A 22745-nucleotide genomic window follows, 5' to 3' on the forward strand; every position below is an offset into this window, starting at 1 on the left:
CTCGACGAAGAAAAAGAATATGAGTTCCAGAACTAACTTGTTACATTGCTTGATTGTAGTCTACAATGACTTCAATCTAACAACGACAAAAATGCACAAAGCCATTTCACATTTACTCTATGAAATTCAAATCCATTTACGACGCGGATAACTTATCGAAGATTGCAGTTCGCAGAACAAATAGACCACCGTTTGATAGTGACAAAGTTCACTTTTTATACCAAATGCGAACCATAACCATTAAGGATTTCCCCCGCTCTGCGTGCAATAAATGGATGAAAGTCTCTCAGACTTGAAGATACAATTGATAACTTGCCCTGGAGCTAACTTTTTGCTTTCCACTCCATTATTGACGAGCGCACTCGAAGAAATCAGACGGCGACGTATTAACCTTAGTGATTCTTGGCCATGCCATTGTCTACGTAATAGGCTTTTCTCGTCACCATAAGATTCTTCTATCCAGTTCGATATTGATAAGGGTATACGGCGTAAAAACAGTGTTGACAAGTTCGTTTTATCCACATAAGAAACAAAATATCTTTTGAATTTCATACTTTCATTTTCCCCGGTGGAAACTCGCGCAATTATGTAATAATTTAATAACATTTTAGTATCGACATATACTTAGATATGGCAAAAAATTTATTCGTCCACTGGACGGTTGTCTAACAAAAGATTGGAGAGAACAGGTTTGTAATGATGTGTTTATTTTGCTATAACATTTAAAACTCGCCGGTAGAGGTAAAAAGTTGTATAACATTTCACACGAGAGGACACATCCTCACGCTGCTTTAAAATTACCCACTTCACTCAGCAATCTATATAAGACTATTCGTCAGTCAATTTGTACGTCAAGTATATACTTCTTCGACAATTCATGATGATGATGACTCAAGGATAAAACATAACTTTCCACATTTTTAACTATTATTGTTATATTGCCGAAAAAGTATATACGCAGAATATAATAATAGCTTCTATGCTGTTCTGGGAGCAAATAAAAAACATATAATACGTTCAGCTGCTTGTCTTCCCGGGCATGTAGTAAAAACCGTCAGAGGGATTGTGTCATCTAACATGATGGACTAATGTTGTTGGCGATAGGCTGATCCCTTATCACCATAAGCTTTATCATATCCAGCTTACGACATCGTATCAACAGTGGCTGCAATTGTCTTTGATTACTTGTGGCTCTGCCCACAGACAGTTTATGTATGCATGTATATGTATACGCAGAAGAAAATCTTAAAGTACCTATCATGATAATTAAGTAGGTACTTGTTGATTCGTATAGGGCCCCGTATATCCTCGCTCACAAATAATTTAGATATGTTAAACAGATTATTAAATACCTATTTACTTTTTCACGTTACGTCATTACAATACACTAGCGAGAGTATAGATTCTTCACAGATTATTGCTAGAATTTTTCAATTACCAATACCATAACAGGGGTTAAATATTAAATTATAGGACAGAAGCGAGTGGTATGGCAACACCTGGACACGTCCATTTATCACTCTATGGACTCCCCGTTTCAATTAAAAACGGAACTCGCTAGATCCCGTTTGCTGGTCAACTTTTATTACTTTGTGGAGTAGAAAAAGTAATCAAGTCTGCAATATATCGTCTTGGACGCCTAACTCCAGATAACTCTTAATTGTTTGATGTGACGGCCGCGGAAACGTGCGCGGAGACGGTCTTGTTACGCTTTATCTCGTTTCAGAACAAATTTTCAACTTTCTATTGCATTTGCAGGTAAAATTAGAAGTTCAGGTGAGAATGGGAATTATGTCTGTAGAAAAGGAAATAAACATCCTGTACGAATGACTGCGACGTCAGGTCGGGCCTGAATAGAATGCATTTTATACCTATTTTTAGCATCAAGTGTCTTATTTATTTATATAAGTAGTGCACTTTCCAGGTCAACTTAAAGTTGAATGCTTCACCTACTTATTTCATTCGACGGTAAAATGCTAACTTCAAGAGGAAACCTCCATTACTTTGCAGTGAATGTACAGGAAATTGTTAAATAGTCAGAATAAAGAGGAAGTAATTACAGTCTACAAAAACGCTAATTACACAGACGTGCAACCTAGAAATGTGAACAAAATTCCAACATTTCATATACATCATTCATAGGTTCCTACGCGATATTCTGACGACAAAGACGTGAAAACAAATAGTCCTGCACACGTCTCTAATAACATAAAAGCTCGTAGACAGAGAATACGCAATTATAGTAACAAAAGGCGAGGACCACAGAGGAATATCCACTAGAAAAAGCGCTTTCTGAATGAAAGCAAACAAAAAACGACGCAAATGCACGAAAATGGGTCATCGAATGAAGCATTGCATGGCATACGTCCAGTGGCGCGTGACCCCCGTGGGTTCACCGGCCTAGTAGGTTTGCGAGGTTTAAAAGGGTGCAAGAGAGGTCTAGAGTAGTGGTGGAGGGAAGGCTAGGTGGGACGCTCGCACACGACACGATTCGCGCCACCAGCCACGCCAGTGCTACGCTACAATCGCGGCAATTGTTTTCTTTGTGCTGGAACGTCGAATGAGTGCTGGGCTTTCAGTTAGAAATTCCGTCGCTGCCATTCATCGCAAAATATTTTTAGATGCAGTCAATGTCACTGATACCGTGTTCAGTGCACAGGTCTTTGATATGTAAAATATTTTTTCAGAGTTCCCTACCAAATGGTAAATTAGGAAATGTTTTGGTACAACTTTATCTCTCTGTAACCGGACGTTATCTCGTGAGCCAGGAAAAGCTAGGTATCGATTTGAGTTGTGAAATGATTTTAGATACCTACAGGTAGAATTAAAAATTGATTTATTTAAAAAAAAACTGTTAAAACCCCGGGGTGCCACCTGTCGCATCTCCGATTTTTTTTTATTGATAGAGGTTTAAAAAGTAGACTCTAAGAACAGGGTTTAATAGATTATAACTATCAATTTTAAGAAACATCGAATATCGGTTATAAACGCAATTTTAAATCCCAAAGTGAATGACAGAACTGGGAGTTAAAAAGGCCACATCAAAGCAATTGATTAAAAAAGCAATATTGCTATTTGACATTTGTTTGCATTGTGCACTTACTTTTTTAGATGAATTGCTTCGATGTGGCTTTTTTAACCCCCTGATTTTTTAACCAGGTACCTAATACAATGCTTCAGTCACAGGTTTGAATCATACTTAGCCAGTTTTGCTATATTTTTAACTAAACTCGAATGTTATTGGCATGCAAGCTGTGAGCAGTTTCCCACTTTAATTATCATTTCTACTTCAATTAGTTCTACTTAGTACATACACACCACAATAGATACTAATTAAATGTTAAGTGCATCTTATGGGGCTACATACATTCAAGACAAAACTGCAAAGAAAAGAAAAAGATATGCTACAAGACTAATACACTACTAAGAAAACAAAAAATAGAATCAAACCAAATATTTATTAAGAAATTATAAATGCACAGTAAATACTACAAATTGTTTTCCAAATAAACAATGATTAATCTATCGACAATTTAGTAATTTAAAATAAATTACAATTGATTTATTTATTACATTGTTGAATATTTTTCTTCTTTTAAATAGAAAACAAGTGAAGTTCCCATGTGTTTAACAATTGCCAGTTAATGTATAACATAAAAACAAGCTTTAAATATTTCCACATTTTAGTAACTTTTCTAACCTATTATTATAAATAAATTGAAAAGTTATATTGCCAATTACAATTCAAAATTATTATATTCAGAGTCCAGTTGCTTAGCAATAATGTGTACCTTTGTTACAACTTTGGCAAAAATAAGTAAAATATAGGAAAATAAGTTACAGAAGCGAAAAAGTTACACTCTATATTTTAGATAATAGAATAGAATGCTTGGAGCAATGAGTCACCGTTCGTATTAAGTCTAATATATCAATTATTTGAAAACTTCCCAGTTTACCCCATACTACCCATAGCTCCAAGCATTCTGAAATTTGCTGTTAATTAGTACTCTCTGAGTTAGTTGGTGGATACTGAACAGCAATATCCATAGTAGTCATATCCTGCACCTCTGTCCCTTCTTCAGTACATTGTTCCCTTCCGTAACCAACAGATAAGATGGGCAACCAGAGTAAAAGGCAAAACACTATTCCACAAAGTAATACAAGTAATCCTTCAAGTGTCTCAACTATAATATTACATTCACTTAGTTGGTCAACGGCCCTCCAAACTGTACCCACCCTTTACACTACAAAGATTTGCCAACTTGCTAATCTGTAATGAAATTACACTTTAAATTATATCTGTTCACAAACTAAGTGGAAGCTTATAGGGGGAGTCACTAAGGCCAACATGTCTGTTATTACCTATCATGATGAAGAATTGGATTATGCAGAAGATTTTATTCATATTAGGCACATTATGTTTGTCACATAACGTGTTTATAGACAGAGGAATGCGACAAAAAGTGTGAAAAATTGGAAAATGTAATAAAACCACACCAATCAACTCATTTAATCACATGTGATATTAAACGTCAAACTACTATCGCATGCATTCTATGTGAATTTACAACAACTACATACAATTTTGTAACTTCTTACCGAAAAGAGCACGGGCGCGTACTCAAGAAGCTTAATAATTATAACAATATGAGTTCACGATTAATTTCTCAAAATTCATACACAAATATCACAGAATTTTCTTCTTTCAGGTAAGCGAAGTATTTTTTTAACAGTTTTGAAATATAATTGTCTTTACTTAAAGAACTCGTAAGAGTCTTAACAACAGGAATCTAAACAGAATATTTTTATTTTCTTATCTTGTTATTATTTACGCCACCATTTTGGAATTTTTTCAACATGTCAATGTGACATTTTCATTTATTTCTCGTTTCACAGAAATTTCACTAATGACAACACTGAAAATAACAATTCGGATACATGCACAGTATTCTGCATTCTGTTTGAAAGCCCTAACTGTCAATCACGTAGGTACTGGCAATCGAAGTTTGTCTATGTATGATCGCGGTAAATTCAAACAAAACAACGGTGTGACAAGAAATCTCACATTTGACAAAATGACAGAATAAATATATAGTAATCCAAAAAACGAGAAAAATAAATATGTGGCAAAATTCATTATAATGTGACTTTTACTGGGCTTCATATCTAAATAATATAAAATTTTCTGTGATATGCCGGGGCCGGATGTGAGAGCCAATGACAATGTTCTCGGCGAAATGTCGACAGAGCCCACGGCGACTGTACACAGCGGCGTCGATGCAAAAACCGAAAGGAAATTGACTGTATTAGAAACACATGGATATGTTCTAGGCAGAACTATCGGATCAGGATCATATGCCACGGTTAAGGTAGAGTCAATACATCAATTTCAAATCGAGTTCAACTGTGTATCAAAACACTTTGTAATACAGTGACGTTTTTTTAATAATTCAGGTGGCTACCAGTGACAGGCACAATTGTCAAGTGGCCATAAAAATAATAAGCAAATTTCAAGCACCAGGAGATTACCTGAAGAAGTTTCTGCCGAGAGAAATAGAAGTTGTAAAAGGCTTGAAACATGAAAATCTCATTCGGTTCCTTCAAGCAATTGAAACAACGCATAGGTTCTGTATTCCATTCCTTAAACCGTCTTTAGACGTGTAGGCAGCAGCTTCGCAAGCCTCCTGTCAGTTCACCACGCTGCGTTAGTGTTTGGGTTGGTGGACGTGTAGGGGGTAGTAGCCGGTCTGCAGGTAGTTCATTCTATGCCCTTAATTCAACATACTTACAAATAAACCGTTTTAGTTTAAGTATAACATTATTACTACATACATAACATAACACAGAGGGTGGACACAGACACAAGTATAACTTGCAGCTACTGTTGTACTGGTGTTGGCTATTGTTAACATTATTATTTAGGTATTAACTGAGATATTACCTATTCAGGGTGTACATAGTAATGGAGTATGCTGAGAACGGCAGCTTACTGGACATAATACGCAAGGACCAGCATATTGACGAAATCCGCGGCCGCCGTTGGTTCCGACAACTGGTCGAAGCGGTAGAATATTGTCATGAGCGAGGGGTTGTTCATCGGTAATTCGACTTTTTCTTTTAAGTAGATAAGTTTACCTAGCAATTGAAACATGATGTTAACGGCATTTACGGAACCATACAAATCTGCCCCTAAGAGCGTGCGGTGTCGTAGGACTTAACCAATTTAATCAAGTTATCCTATAACACTCGAAGCTCTCTGTATGGCCAACGACTTCCAAAAATCAACGAATGTTTGTGAAATGTGAGAGTCTACTTTACGGCTGTTTTGCCAGTAAGTAAGTAGGACACCACGGTGTTCACGGATCAGATGCCCTCTATCTACCTTAACTACGCCACCCTGAGAGAGTCCGACTTACAGCTAGCTAGCTGATATTACGCTTTTTTTGCGACACAGGGATATAAAATGCGAAAATCTCCTTATGGACCACGGTTTAAACATAAAGCTGTCGGATTTCGGATTTGCGAGGGGCCATATGAAACCGAAGAACGGCGTGTATGCACTAAGCGAAACATTTTGCGGAAGTTACGCCTACGCTTCCCCTGAGATCCTGAAGGGAGTCCCTTACCGTCCTCAGGATTCTGACATTTGGAGTATGGGCGTCGTTCTATACGCCATTGTGTATGGACGCCTACCGTTCGACGACACAAATTACACACAGCTGCTAAAGGTAACTATTAATCTTGATAGATTGAGATCGAAATAGTACGAACTCTCACTTGCATTTGTGATTGACAGAAGATTTATCCAATTTCTAATTCGCAGCAAGTCCAGAATAAAGTCTCGTTTCCTCGCGAACCTAAGGTATCTGCGGATTGCCGTAAGCTAATCACAAAGATCCTGTCACCACTCAAGGTGCGCGTCAAGATTCCACAGATACTTGCCGACCCCTGGCTTAATCCTAATCAGCCAGCAAAAGACGAAGAGGTAGACACCGCACAGGTAAAGAAACATAATATTATACCTACCTAGTAAATAAATGATACAAGCACAAGAGGTTAATCACTTACAGTTTCAGTTTGGACATCGCTACCAAACTGAAATAAAATACAAAAAGAAAATACAAGTGATAAATAAATTAATATTTACTAGCACGAAGACCTTTGAATCAAGTATATTTCAAAGCTGGTAAGCTGGTAGTAACCAGCAAGCGCTTGTTAAATATAACAAAAAATGTGTTTTGTATTCATTGTCGATTTGTACAGAATAAAATTTTAAAACTTAATCACGTTTCAAAATTTCAGTTATTGGCCCCCCTTATTGGACTGAATCAGACAACTTTGTAGGTACTCTTACTAAATTTATTATCTTGAAATTGATTTTTGAAATTCGTATTCGAAAGTATATTTGCATGCTAATGCTATTTCTTGTATGTCATATTATGCTAAACGTCTGTCAAGGCTCATTTTCATTGTTACACAGCTTGTGAATTCCGTATCGAGGTATCGATATTAGTCGTTCGATAACCACCTAGGTACCTAGTTCGCAACACAAACACAGGCAGAAGTTCGCTAAGCTAGCGACTAATAAAATTCACCAGTTACTGTCCACCCAGCGTTTGCAGAACTCCATATTGTCTGATACCTCTCTGATTCACTCTGGTGATCTGAATATACAGACACGCATGTATACATGCTAATAGCATTTTACAGATATCCCACACCCTGCGCCAATCGAGCAATAAAAATGAGCCTTTACAATAACACATATAAATTATGTACGTATTAGTCACGTGCAAAATAAAAACCCAGCTGCATGTTTCAGGAAACTGAAAAAATCAGGGACGATGTAATCAAAAGCGTGAATATTGGAACAGTGACATTTGATAGAAAATTAGAAGAAGTAAAATAACATTTGTTTTATTTTTTCCAACGGAAATGTTTATATAAATATGACGAAGATGCGATGAATATAAAATTGAATTTTACATCATTTTAGTTAAGTCGTTTTACTGTTACTTTGTATAGTTGTTCCCCTAAGTATGGAAACACCTTGAGATTGTGTGGATTTGGCAGAATAGATTATGAAGATATTGCAGGAATACTATAACCAGAACTCACTTTTTTAAATGCGCGCCACAATCTTGTCTATGGTTATACGTCCGGAAACTCGGACAGATGGCGTTAATGCACCCCAATAAACGTACTGATATTTGGATCCCAAATAAGTTGCTATTTTAACTATTCTGTGCTTTAATAATTCAGCAACTACATTTCCAATATTTTATTAAGTAGCTATATTATTTTTATATGTAGTAAATTACCAAACTCATTAAATATACTTTTGATATATTTTCATTGTAATTGAAAACAAAATAACCACAATTAATTTAACATCAATTAATCTTTATTTCAGAGAAATCTAAGCATTTTACATTGTAAACCTACTGATAGATATTTATGTACAATATGTAACTTCATCCAGATGTGGAAAGTAATACTTTTGCATAGAAGTAAATCCGTTTATCACTTAAAATTATTGGTTTAAATATTTCATCCTGTAACCAATTTCAGAACAAAAAAAACATTATTTTGGTTTATATTGCATAGATACTTTGAGAACAATGCTACAATACTCAAGTTTTTAAAATTTTCAATAAATACTATTCTTATATGTGTCATAGATTACATGATATGAACTTTACTGGTTACGGTAATAACAATAAATGCTTTTACACAATTTTTAAGAATTAACCACTCAATATACTGATTTAGATTACTTTGAAAATAACTTAAATGGAATGGAACTATTCAATAAACAACGTGTACCTAAACATAGTACTATCTAAGATAACAAAGCTATAGGGAAATATTACAAATATAATGTCACATGATCACAGAACGGGGAATTTATTCATGATCATCTTACCAAGTTATGTACATGATAGCTTTATTATCTTAAAGGAATACACAAGCCAACTGCTACAGCATTTAACAAAACGTACGCCATAATATACTGGGCTATGCACAGTCTTGTCAAATGTGTTGCTAGCATACCAACATAAGGTAAAGGAAGGATGTTTACATGCTAACTGAGGAGCGGTTGTTCAACCAGAATTGATGCCCTGACACCACCAATGTGATGACATATAGTAAGGCGGCAATCCAGCAGTTGTATGCATTCTAAAAAGAAGATTACAGTTAGTATATTTTTTTAAACTTGAATATAATCATTTTGTTTTCTGTGCAAACTACAGGAAAACTATTACAGGATCTCAAGTTGCTATACCTACATTAGGTATGTTCATCTGCTATTGGATTTTCAGAAGGACAATGTAACATTTATAATGAGCCTTTTGAGAATGAAGAAATTAGATTTATTTGATTGGCATGAAAAAAGACAAGCAATAGCTCAATAGGGGTTCATTTCACGTGACTTGTTGCTCACTTGGGCGACTTGCTTAGATCACTTGACTTACAAATCAGAGTTGCCGAAGTTTAGAATATATTCATGATTTTTTAACATACATGTTTTAGATGTTATACCATATGCCCTTACACTTAATCAGACAGCGATAACAACGAGTAATTGCTTCATTATCGGCCCTCAAAATTCATTTTCATCAATTAGATCATTGACTCACCTGAGTGTATCCAGCTTCCACTTGTCCAATGAACTCTTCGATGGTATGGTGACCTTCTTCAAGCGGGAGATCTTCCAGCAACGCCACGGCTTTTATATAGTAGAATACGCCCATTAAAGTCTAGAAATAACAGTGAGCAAAATCATGTTAGTCAAGGAAGAAAACCCTCCACACTACAAAATATTGGTCTAAAACTTACGAGTTGAATGATTCCCCATACGCTCAGAACGAGCCCGCATAGCGACAGCTTAGGACCACACAATTTGCAGACCATTTTGTTGGTTTATTTACTAAAATTACGGATAAAATTTTAGTAAAATATATCGACCCGAGCTGTCAGCTGGTGTCAAAAATGGACTCTCACATGATTTGTTCTTGTCTATGGCAGGCAGGAAGGAAAAGAAAAATAGTTGCTTTTTGGAAAACCCCTGGAAAAAGATAATATGCTTGAAATAAAATAATATTGACATAAATGATAGATTTTAAATCATATATTAAAGTTTAACTGAAGTATGATCTTCTACAATTTTAAAGCAAAAAATTAAAGTTAGCGAATACTATTTTCCCATTTCCGTAGAATGGAACGGTTTTTAAAATGTTGCCAGTCATATTGAAATCTACATTTTATAGTAGAAAGTAAATAATAAAATGACTATCCGAAACAAAAATTGATGGCACTGTATTACTGATTTGACTTCGTTTGACCTTGTAATTTCATGGATAACAGATATATGCATCTTTTATCTTTGTTTTTGGCTATAAATGATGACCTTTGTTATTACGCCCAAGCACAATTCATCTTCCACTCATTATTATTCGGATCAAAATTAATAGAAACCTATCTATATTGCGGTAAACAAATAGTAACATAATTTTATACATATCTGATCCAATTATTTTTATATATGCCTCTGCTATTACATTAATTATTTTTTTGAATAATTGTGTAAACGAGCAATGAGAAATAGGTAATTATCGCTTTAAATCTGAACAGCGCCATCTGTATTTTTTTTAGGCATGAACCTCAGTTTACCTCGAACTATTAAGAAGTAAGAAATGGAATCTAGTAGTTGGCAACATTATGCGTGAATGACACATTCTTCTCGTCGTTGTTCATCTACGAAAAAATAAATTTCGATAATGGTGGACCGCTTAGGTAGGCGTTAATTATATTTTAATCAGTGTAATGCGTTACAGATTTCCGTTTAAATAACATTGTGCGCGCGGAGTGATAGGTATTCGTTATCTGGATAATCGCTGTCATTGTTCCACGACTTTCCTTTGACGTCAACTTTTGTACTGAAATTTTGTAAGTGATTGTTTTCTTTTGCAGTAAATAGCGAGGCCAATGCTCGAAGGATTGCTATGGTGGAGAACTGCTTCGGCAGTTCGGGGCAGGTGAGCCAACACCCCTTGTTTACTTAGTGTACTTAGAAAGTAACTTTTGAAGTTAGCGCAGTGGTTTTATCAACCGACAAACTGCGAGATAAGTATACGCGCACTGGGATAGTCCACGAGATATGCGTTATCAAGTTGATACTTTTTACTGTTTTAATTTAGTACATAAAATGGCATGTTTATTATATTATGATGAATGTTTTATGGTATAGGAGTAACTTTGCAGTGACATTCTGGCATGTACTCAATTCAATATATTTGGCAAGTACTGTTTATATCGGCCAAACTTTATCACTGATAGCTATTAGATTAGGCTCTCGTAATCTAATTAGGACTAAGTGTTCACATAACTTTTTTTGGTAGTGTTACAATTATTTATATTACCCAATGAAAACATAATTTGTTTCAGGAATTAAATGTTCCACTCTATACTTATTACTTTCTAGAATTTGTTAGTTTCTAGGTACAAGTAGTTATAAGATTTTAATAAACAATAGCAATATTTTAATTTATCTTTCAATTCATATTGTAATTTATGGTTAATAGAACACAACATTACATTGTATAATTCTCAACAACAATACAAGGGATATAAAATCTAGACAATTCATTAAATTCAAGACATTGAACCTGACATAAAAGCCTAAATATGAAACTACATTAAAAGTGAATAATTTGATCTGTTTATTAACTCTATCCACTATCCAAACTCTTACTCTATCCAAATGCAAGAAGAAGATAAGTCTTCTTTTTTACTTAAGTTGCTGTGCCCTACCAGGGTGTCACAATGTACCTACTATATCTTATACCTACCACCAATGTAAAACTGTGACCTGCAATAAATTATGATTATGATTTATGTTTAAAAAGGAACCTCATAAAACAATTGTCTTATGCTTAAATTAATTTGACAGCCTTTGGCAGAACAAGGCCGAGTTTTGGTGGGAGAGGGTGTCCTGACCAAGATGTGCCGAAAGAAGCCAAAAGCTCGGCAATTCTTCCTGTTCAATGACATTCTCGTGTATGGCAACATTGTCATCAACAAAAAGAAATATAATAAACAACATGTCATTCCATTGGAGGAAGTGAAATTGGAGTCACTTAAGGACGAAGGCCGTATGTATTATTTTTCTACTTTATTGGGTTGAGAGAAGAGAGTGAGACATCCTATCATTCACTACCAATAACAGGCTCGTTTCCAACTAGTCAAATCAGTTACTTTTTTCTAAATCAAAACACGAAATTGCTATTTCTATAAAAAAGCACACTGTGACGTCATAGAAAAACGTGATAAAAATGTCATACTTATTATTACGTTTTCTTGATTAAAATTCATAAATAAGTTTTCATTAGGTTCAGATCTGTCTGTATTTAGTAATCCAAACCCAAATATAAAACTACACTAATATGAGTAAGTTATCTTTTATCAATCAGACATTTGGTTACAAAGTCATATAAAATATATTTACATAAAGTCACACCCATACCTCTTGGTCCGGAAGAAGCTGTAAGTTATCAATAAGACCACTCCTGAAAATCAAAAAAATATAAACTTGTGAAAAGACCTACTTACCACTCTCTTTAGAATATTTTCTATTTTTAAATTCTTACCTAACCTGAAGATTTGACAGGTCTGTTACAAATTTCTACTAATTGTACAAAATATTCTAAAATCACATGTGGCAGTAGTCAAGAGGATAAAATACATATTGCACATGCAATATAAAATGGTTTTCCTTAAAATAAATTTAGTTAATCAATCAGTGACGAGACATGTATGACTCATTTTATTGTGATTCACCTATCATAGGACATTATCATTTCTTGCTTGGCTCTAATAATCAATGAAAAGCTTTTAATGGCGTGTGACTCAGAACTTGCATACTAATGGTGCATAATTTTTAGACTCACTTAATATATTTCTTTACAAACTGAGTATTATGAAAATGAATGATACAGACTACTCTGTATCTACTCTGCCACCAGAGTGAGTTGTGGAAAACATATTATTGTTGATCAATGAACTTGTTGGTGTTGGTTGATCAATGCACAAACTTTTCAGTCTTTTCTTTAATATTTATTAGTTAGACCTTTATTTCTGAGGGCTACTGTTTCTCCGGCATTAAGGAATAATACACTGGGAAAACTAGTGTTGTTTTGTTTATTTATTATGATATAATTGAACTGTTTTAGCCCTGAAATTAAAAAAAATAATACATTAGTTCTTGAGCTATTCTAAGAACTAAACTATAGATAAAATCAAAACTATAATTCATTGTGATATTATCTTTCAGAGTTCCGTAATGGCTGGCTGATACGGACCGCGTCTAAATCGTTCGCTGTATACGCTGCCACTGCGACAGAGAAGGAAGAATGGATGGCCCACATAGAGAAATGCATAGAAGACTTGCTCAGAAAGAGTATGTAGTCCTGTCTTAATTTACTTTGTTTTGTATTAACCTGCATTATTCTAGTATTATATATATATACTCTAATATATATTATATATTATATTAGAGTATAGCCCTCTATGGATGTGAAACTTGGACACTGACACAGAAGGACAGAGACAGACTCGAGGCCTATGAAATGTGGTGTTGGAGGAGGATGGAAAGAATAAGTTGGACAGAAAGGGTTACAAATGAGGAAGTGTAGAGTAAGGGAAAAGAGACAAATACTGAGAAATATTGAGGACAGAAGAGGCAAGATGATTGGACACCTAATAAGACACGACGAATTTATTAAAAACATAGAAGGAAAGAGAGGAAGGGGAAGACCAAGAAGAGCTTACATGGAACAGATTAAAGAAAAGGTTAACGTCGTGTCTTATAGGGAAGTCAAGGAATTGGCATTTGATAGACTGGAATGGAAAATGCTACACCGACAAGAGCGTGGCTCTTAAATTGATGATGATTCTAGTATTATTCCTAAGTATAATTCCTAATTCTATGATTAAATTATTGTTGTGATTGTGCAGGTGGCAAGCAGCCGCCTTCGGAGCACGCGGCGGTGTGGGTCCCCGACAACGAGGCTTCCATATGCATGCACTGCAAGAAGACACAGTTTACCGTCATCAACAGGAGGGTGAGTGCTTCTGTCAAACAAATAGGCTGGTTGTCTCTTAGTAGGCTGGCTTCCAACTAGTCAAATCAGTTACTTTTTAAACCTCAAGACACAAAATTACTATGGAATTCTACTAGTTGAGCGTTTCGCGAAGTAACACGTGAATATTGGATTGTGCTACAAGAATATTAAGTTAAAATTGACATTTACAAATATATTTACAAACAAAAACAAAACATAGCAATTAGCATCACACCTCTATCGCGAATGGGTAGGCAGAGATGTATGGTATATACAACCGAACCTCGACAGCTATGTTTAAGTCTCATATAATAGAGGGAGAGCCAGGGCAGGAGGGCACCTATAGTATCTGTGAATTCAGAAGTCTAGAGCCCAAGCCGATTCGAACCCGTGACACTAGTGAGTTATCACGGATTTCGGACAAACGAAAACAACTTAACCTTTGATGAGAGTGGATGAAGCAAAGGTGGTGTATCAGGATAGTAAGTGAAACTCGTGGTCTCTGCTTACCCCAACGGGAAATAGGCGTGATCTTATGTGTAAAAATAACCTTATCATTTCCCTAGCATTATCTCGTTCACAGGGTCTGCTTACCTAACCTGAAGATTTGACAGGACCGGTTTGAAAATAACCTAAAAAAAAGGAAAATGCATGAGTAGATTATTATGGTTTCAAATTCTAAGCTAACCGTGTACGTTCCAGCACCACTGCAGGAAATGCGGGTCGGTGGTATGCGGGCCGTGCTCATCGAAGAAGTTCTTACTGCGCGGCCAGAGCGACAAGCCGCTGCGTGTGTGCCTGCAGTGCTTCGACGAGCTCAGCCGCGAGCGCTCGCGCGTCAACGCGCCGCCCGCCACCAACACGCCCGGTAACCTAAGTCTATCTATATCGACGCCTTTTAGCATTGGTATACAGTCGTATAACATTGTTAGTGACATCGTACCGAATACTGAGGGGGATGATTCAGAACATGATTCTAAGTTTATTCCAGTGGAATTTTCCGTCGCAAAATTAATGTTTATTTTTTAATTATTTTCAACTCTATACTTTTGCAATGGAAATTTTCACTTGATACAAAATCATAAGCTGAAACATCCCCCTCAGTATTCATCCATTTCTAACGCCACGCCACAGCCGAAGCCTGCTACCGCCGGTAAATGTGTTCTCCATTATCACCACCCAGGGGTCACGTAAAGGGTTCAAGGGTAAATCTGCGGACATGACCTACTCCAATCCAACCCCCATCTGATCCTCAAATCAGCTCAGTCAGTGGTGAAATGTCCCGACCAAAAATGAATTAGAAAAAAGCAACACAGACCGCTATAACTTTTTTGCCGCTAACAATATTATTGACTTGGAACAAAACCAAAATTTGACTTATCTAATGTACATAAGCATATTAAGTAATTATTCGCCGATGTTGTGTTAGTGACCCTTTGTTTACTTTACAAATGATAGAGCTTTATGACCAAGATAAAATATCAAATAGATTAGATAAACATTACATTACTCATAGGATTTGATACAAAGTCAAATAATAATATATTTGTTGGTCCCGGTTACTACTTACTGATGTAAGTTAGTAGTCGTTACATGAGCCATGTCAGGGGCCTTTTAGCGGCTCAATAGTAACCCTGAAACCAGGTGTGATGGGGTTGGTAATTCACTTCACAACCCACACGATAGAAGAAACAAACAAACGAATCATACGAATTACTAAAGATGGTATAATATCTTATTGTTCGTAGTTTAGCGTAAATATACCTATTTTTAAATGGGAATTGTCAGTAAAGATTTTTTTTTTGTTTTGGTTTTCCCCGAAGGGTAAGGCAAAGGGAACTATGCCCATACAGCCATTTCTTACGTATTTTTTTTCTTGATGATTGATGAAATGATGAAAGGTGATGATGATGAAACCTAAGCCCCCACCCTCGGAGTAGACTCCTACTCCGAACCCCAAACGAATTAACTCAAAAGTCCGCATAAACTTTCGAGTTATGAAGCGGCTGCTTGGCACGAAGCGAAAATAGGCAGATACACTTTGTTTATTGAATACTCCGATATAATAACACTCGCGAATGTCTTCCGACTAACTTAATGCGATCATTAACCACAAAACACCACTTCGTATTAATTATTTAGATTATTCAATGAAGAAAGCAACTGTCCCGTTCCCGCTTCCCGCCAAAAAGCTCAGTAAAGATAAGCAGCTTATAGCTACTTTACTTCTTTCACAATAGGCAAAGTGTAACACCACTGACACTGACAATTTATCTTTGAAAATAGAACACATAATAGTATAATCTCAAAATATTTATATTGTAGGGAGGCCCGGGTAAAATTGTCTTACCGAGAAAAAGTCGGACAAATTCAAGATATACCATTACAAGAAACTGTTAAACATAAGCCAACGTATTTGTATAGGCTATTTATGGCAGTGAGTTGCTGGGTACAGGCAGGAGGAAGTATGAGAGTATATTCCAGTGCGGGTTGGTGGAGGCGTGTGGGAAAATAGAGTTTAACGTGCCTTCCGACGCACTGAATTCACCATTCACGATTTGGGAGGCCCGGGTTCGATTCCCGTTGGGGACAATGTCGAAAATCACTTTGTGAAACTGACCTTTGTTTGGCTAGAACATTACAGACTGGATCTGGATTGTCCGAGAAAGTATATTGAAAAAGAAAATACATAATATATGTATTGTTTGTCACAGTGAAACCGTCGGCGGACGCGGCTGGCTCCGGCGGCGATTCATCCGGGGATGACGACAGTGACGACGAAGATGACCGCGTCGGTGAAGAGAAGCACGACGAGGTACTATCACCACGCATTTTACACTCTAGTGTTAGATATTTATGGAAAATCCCAAAAGTACATTTGAAATGGAAAAATATCGCTCGAAGGGATTTAAGCCTGCAGCTCTTGTTTCGCTTTTTAGTTTTTGACTATAGCAAAACACAAAAGGGTGCCCTATTTACTCTAAAAAATAGCATAATAAAAGTAGGATAATGATGCAACAAGAAGAGCGTTGTTCATGGCATAGAATTTATAATCTGTGCCAACATACTCTTCGTAAATTCATGACATTCATTCTCCCCCTATCAAGTAAGGTCTCGAACGGAGCTGCAAGATAAATCTGTATTTTACTTAATTTAACTACAAAACTAAAGTTTCAAGTGCGTACAGTCATGAGCAATATAATGTACCCACTTTAGGACTTTGTCGCACTAGCATATTTGACATTTAGTGAGACTTACAGTTCAATTTGTCATAAAAGTTAATGTGACATGGTACCAAAGTGTATACATATTAATGCTCGTGACCGTAAGTACGTAGTAGTAAGTTAAAGCATGGATGATATTTTTTTTAATCGGAAGGGCTTAAGCGTCTCCATTTGAGCGGACCAGATTTGATAGTAATCATCATCATCAGTAATTTAAGAGCCACGCTCTTGTCGGTGTAGCATACATACTCCATGCTACTTTTTAGGGCAAAATAGATAAAAAAGAAATAGAATGATAGTAATATACATGCAAAAAATTACTAGTTCTGATATTTAAGCTAATATCAAAGTCCATTTCTAACTACTAATAATCCCCATGTAAAAATAAGCACAATCATCAAGAACAGAAAATGCTCTTTAGCTTTCGTCTGTCGTAGGCACGTAATAGAAGAAAGAGGTTTCTTGATTCTATTCCGTGGTCGTAGGTGTAAGCTTATAGCTTTAAATGTCTGATCCTAAACCGCCTTATTACAAAACGAGGAGTAAAAATAATACCAAGTTTAAAATATAATCCGCGCCTCGAAAAGTTCACGGATTTTAATGGAACTAATTAATAAGTCATAATAATTCTATGAGGATAATTCTATTGAGGAGCTCGGTGGCGCAGCGGTAAACGCGCTCGGTCTGCGATTGTTGAAGTTAAGCAACTTTCGCAAAGGCCGGTCATAGGATGGGTGACCACAAGAAAAAAGGTTTTCATCTCGAGCTCCTCCGTGCTTCGGAAGGCACGTTAAGCCGTTGGTCCCGGTTGCATTAGCAGTCGTTAATAACCCCCAATCCGCACTGGGCCCGCGTGGTGGTTTAAGGCCCGGTCTCCCTATCCATCCATAGGGAAGGCCCGTGCCCCTGCAGTGGGGACGTTAATGGGTTGGTGATGATGATGATGATGAATAATTCTATGCAGAATCTGCGACACTAGAGCCGCGGCCGCGGGACCGCGGGAAACCTGGTATATTATCTCTAGTCGTCGTTTTGTACCAGCGGTAGAAGTTTGGCACAATGTCTAGCTTTTTATAACAGCTGATGCAATAAACATTTTGTGCTAAGGGTATCTATACAGGATGTTAGTGACATCGTAACGAATACTGAAGGGGATGATTCAGACCATGATTCTGAGTTGATGTCAAATGGAATGTCCTGTTGGAAAAATCATGAAAATTTTAGCGCATTTTTTTATTATTTTCAGTTCCATACTTTTGCGACGGAAAATTGCACTTGATATTAACTCAGAATCATGGTCACAATCACCCCTCAAAGTTTTCGTTACGATGTCACTAGCACCCTGTATATTTGCCACTATAATTATGCGTTAATATATGCCAAAAACAAAATTACTGGTCGCAAAGTCCGATACACTGGCATAATGAAGGAAAACGCGTCAGGATTTTTTAGTCTATACCCTGATGCGACTAACGGAAGGCCACCCTAAATCTACCAACCCTGTTATCCCAATAACATGTAACTATATACAAGAAACCATATTTATTTCTAGGGCTTTACAAGTTATAATGGTGTCAAAAACGGAATTGGAAATAAAGTGACGACCGTATAGTACAAATTGATGTGTAAGTCGACAACATAAAGTTGAATCACGCTTAGACATGTCTCAACATGGCATTTTTTGTGTTGTTTTGGATTCATCAACTTTTGTTGTTTTATATATGATGCAATAAACAACAGGTACAACAGGTTAAGTTATATGACTTCGCATTTTCAAAATTTAAAAAAGTTTAATACTTTATATCATTTTTATTTTTGCTCTAAAAATAGTTAACTGAAAATACAAAACAATATTGAGTATAATTTTATTACACCTTTCAATATATTTTTAATCGATTTTATACAACCGTAACGGTGAAATTTAAGCATTAAGTGGCCATCTGTATTCAATCAGTATCTGGCAATCAAAGATATTCCAAAATGCGTAGTAATATTCCTTGTATTTTGTACCATAGTTCTGTTGCCCTAGCATCATGGACAGTGCTAGAAGCATATCATGATTATATTTGAGTTCCAAAGTTATTTTTATAGTTTATTTTCCTCACTAATCGTGTGTTGTGTTTTGTTTTATACTCATTTTGTTTTTCGTGTGCCATTATAATACATATATTTATAGCTATGTTTTAGAATGTATTTACTTTTATTTTCGTTCTGTATTATTATAGATTTTCTCTCGACGTCATCGCATTGTAAAAATCTTCGCTCTCTTTTTACAATAAAATTTAATGTAATTGTAAGTTTTAATGTATTTAACGAATAATAATGTGAATGAGATTAGGTATGTTCTCCGTGGAATCATTATTACGAGTTTATTTACGTCACAGGACTTACTAGCAGCATTAATTTTTAATTAATTAATTAAAGTTGATAGGGATACAAAACTCATATCGTCACTGGAAAGTCAAAGTTACGGAAGCGCCAAAAACCAAAAACCCATTTCGACAAAAAGCTTTTTAAAGCATTTTGTTGTTTTTATTTATCAAAACCCATTTATCCAATTTAAATCACGTCAACGTAAGATTACATTGCTTTAGGCTGATCACCTGATTGTCCAAAAAGTAAAAAGATCCTTGTTTCGGAAGGCACGTTAAACCGTTGGTCCCGGTTATTACTGATGTAAGTACGTAGTCGTGAGTCATGTCAGGGGCCTATGGCGGCTAAGTAATAACCCTGACACCAGGGTTGATGGGGTTGGCAATTCACCTCACAATCCACACGATAGAAGAAGATTGTTTTATCATTTTCTATGTCTAGCAATATATACATATCATGGACTGCTATTTAAAATTTTGGTGCTTATATATAGTTTTTCCTTTCCAGTGACGATGTAATATTTTTTTGGATGTTACGTTATGTGTATTTAATTATTTTCTTGTTCATATTGCAGCCAAAGTTCTACGGTGATGGTGATAAGACTGAAGACACCAACAATCATTCGTCCAAGGAGACCACCAAGTGAAACCACCTTATGAAACCGCTTCCCAATACAGGATTTTATTCTTTAAGTAAACTAATCTTCATCTGAATTGTTTGCAGTGTTACCGCAAAACATGAGCTGGTGAGCATTTTAATTTAGTTAGTTTGAATGAGTATAGCGCAGTGAGGGAAGGTTCCGGAAACCCCTATACTTACAAATCACGAATCGTTCTGAATACACGCCACAAAGGAAGTCTTGTGGATTTTTACCGACTTCAAAAAAGGAGGAGGTTCTCAATTCGACCGTATATTTTTTTAATAGAACTAATTGGCAAGTCATAACAATTCAATGCGGAATCTGCGACAACAGCGCCGCAGCTGCGGGACTTTTCGTGGCGCGGTCTCTAGAAGAAATAATCGTAGTCGTTGAATTGACAATTGTTTTTTTTTATATTTTAAATATAATATTGTTGCCATAATATTCGTTTTCTTGATTTTTTTTTGTGTTTTTTGGCCTGGCCTCCTTGCCATGGCAATGTCCTGGATGGTCTATGCACCCAGTTCAGACCAAAAACCACCCAAAAAAACGAATATGGAAATGATATGTAAAAATTCATTCTCTCTCCCTATTTAAGAGCTGCGCTCTTGTCGGTGGAGTAAAAAAAAAGAGACGTGGAGTAAAATTTATTAACTACGATTAATTCTGCGACGTGCCAAAATCAGCTAACTGTAGCATTGGTATAGTACATTTATAGGCCCAATAAATAAAGAGGGTAAGTCTCGTAAGAAACGAACGTTCAAAAGCGGCACAAACCCGGAACCGACATTTGATAATAAAATACTGTTTATTCACCTTATTTAGGGATTTACACCTCCCGCACTGCGCAGATAAGTTGCCTGAGTTAGCTGGCACACCTTTAAAACATTCCCCACAAATCAAACTGTTTCTTCCACACGACGAAATTTCTCCAGTGATTTAGAATAGTCACGATCGTGGTAGCATTGCAAACTACTCGCTTTATAAACAAAGTTATATTTTTGGCACTAAAATATTTTCAAACCCCAAACAATTCCAATGGCAATTGCGTTTTCTAAGGATTTTTCACCACAATGGCCTTCTATTCTACGTTAGATAGAATACAAATAAATAATAGATTACTGTTGCGTTGTAAAAAAATGGCGTGGATTCGGGCAACCACAACCTTAAATTTTAACTTAATTTGACAGCACTAAAACTAGCTCCATCTCTTTCTTAGTACGTATTGTTAGTGAAGGACGGCACTAATGAAAGAGCTGTCAAATTAAAATTAGGTTAAGCTTGTGTCCGCCCGATTGAGCACCAATGTATCGAGAGAGTCGGCCTAAATAGGTTTATAGAAAGATGTTTTCCAATTTTGTAAGTGGATGTAAATATCGTACTGGGATTTTAGTATTGGTTCGCATGCAGCTTTAAAGTCGCTCAAACGTGAACTGAGAGCAAATTACCCACAGGATGAAGGGTAAAGTTTTTATTTAACTTAAATTATATTTATTATTACTACTTAGGCTACGATTATCATGGTTCTAACGGATGTTTTAACATATTATTTAGGCTTACTTTTTAATGTTATTTCAATACATATTTAATATTATACATGAGTTAGCATATTTTATTGTGAACTTTATGATAGTTTATATTTTGCTATTTCAATTGTTAACTGCGGGTTGGTTTGCTGGCGATTGAGTCTTGCTAAATGTTGTAACGTCAATTTGATACTAGGCCTAATAAATCTTGACGTTATAATTTAGTTGGATTTTCGTCGACTGTAAATAAATGCCGTAACATTGTATGTATATTAGGAATTTAGTTGTAAGAGGTGCATTGATTAGCATATTTTGGATTCCAATATGGAAGCCCGTTTACAAGTGACATTTGTAGAAGAATTTGATAAATATCAAAGTTTGTCGCTGTGAAACTGAGTAGCAAAATATTATTTTCCGATGTGAAAATTCCTTTTAAATTAAATTTTATAGTTCCAATATTTTGGCTAAATATGATAAAATTACGATTATTCCTTCTTGGTACCTAACTGATGTAAAGTAACATGTTAACACCCTATGTACTGTTTCTGTTAATTCCCAAAATATTGCTAAGCGAAATATATTAAGATTTGTTTAATTTTCAGTTGACAAATATACAATAATATTTTTACAACGTGTCTATTATTTGGGTTGCCCTCTGCTACACCCTCACGCTCTTAATCCCTATTGGGGTGGGCCGCGCTACAAGTTATTAAAGACAACTTCAGCCACTACTGATACGAAATCCTAAGCTGGATATTAGCCTTCTGCTCTGTTACTATAACTAGCAAATCACAAATGGCTAATATTTAAAATAAAAAAGGTATATATTTAGATACAAAAATAATGTGTGTCCATAAGA

At 35.9% G+C, this 22745-nt stretch overlaps 3 protein-coding genes across 3 annotated transcripts; 2 read left to right on the forward strand and 1 right to left on the reverse strand.

Moving 5' to 3' along the window:
- The first annotated feature begins 5192 nt into the window (after nt 1-5192).
- Nucleotides 5193-8368, forward strand: LOC126374516 (testis-specific serine/threonine-protein kinase 3-like). Its single transcript, XM_050021197.1, has 6 exons — nt 5193-5369; nt 5455-5624; nt 5950-6099; nt 6455-6728; nt 6824-7000; nt 7823-8368. The coding sequence occupies exons 1-6, from the start codon at nt 5193-5195 to the stop codon at nt 7907-7909; spliced, it is 1035 nt and encodes a 344-aa protein (XP_049877154.1). The 3' UTR covers nt 7910-8368.
- A 14-nt stretch (nt 8369-8382) lies between these two features.
- On the reverse strand, nt 8383-10016 carry LOC126374508 (ribonuclease kappa-like). Its single transcript, XM_050021183.1, has 3 exons — nt 9841-10016; nt 9642-9761; nt 8383-9180 (listed from the first exon to the last, which is right to left on the reverse strand). Exons 1-3 carry the CDS (start codon nt 9913-9915, stop codon nt 9079-9081), a joined length of 297 nt encoding a protein of 98 aa, XP_049877140.1. The 5' UTR covers nt 9916-10016; the 3' UTR covers nt 8383-9078.
- Nucleotides 10017-10691: 675 nt separating this feature from the next.
- On the forward strand, nt 10692-22517 carry LOC126374422 (pleckstrin homology domain-containing family F member 2). Its single transcript, XM_050021068.1, has 8 exons — nt 10692-10797; nt 10975-11039; nt 11954-12155; nt 13334-13459; nt 14017-14123; nt 14826-14991; nt 16838-16938; nt 20295-22517. Exons 1-8 carry the CDS (start codon nt 10782-10784, stop codon nt 20364-20366), a joined length of 855 nt encoding a protein of 284 aa, XP_049877025.1. The 5' UTR covers nt 10692-10781; the 3' UTR covers nt 20367-22517.
- The last annotated feature ends 228 nt before the right edge of the window (nt 22518-22745 follow it).

Source organism: Pectinophora gossypiella, chromosome 17 (genome assembly GCF_024362695.1).
Source record: "Pectinophora gossypiella chromosome 17, ilPecGoss1.1, whole genome shotgun sequence".
In the NCBI taxonomy this organism is placed as follows: domain Eukaryota; kingdom Metazoa; phylum Arthropoda; class Insecta; order Lepidoptera; family Gelechiidae; genus Pectinophora; species Pectinophora gossypiella.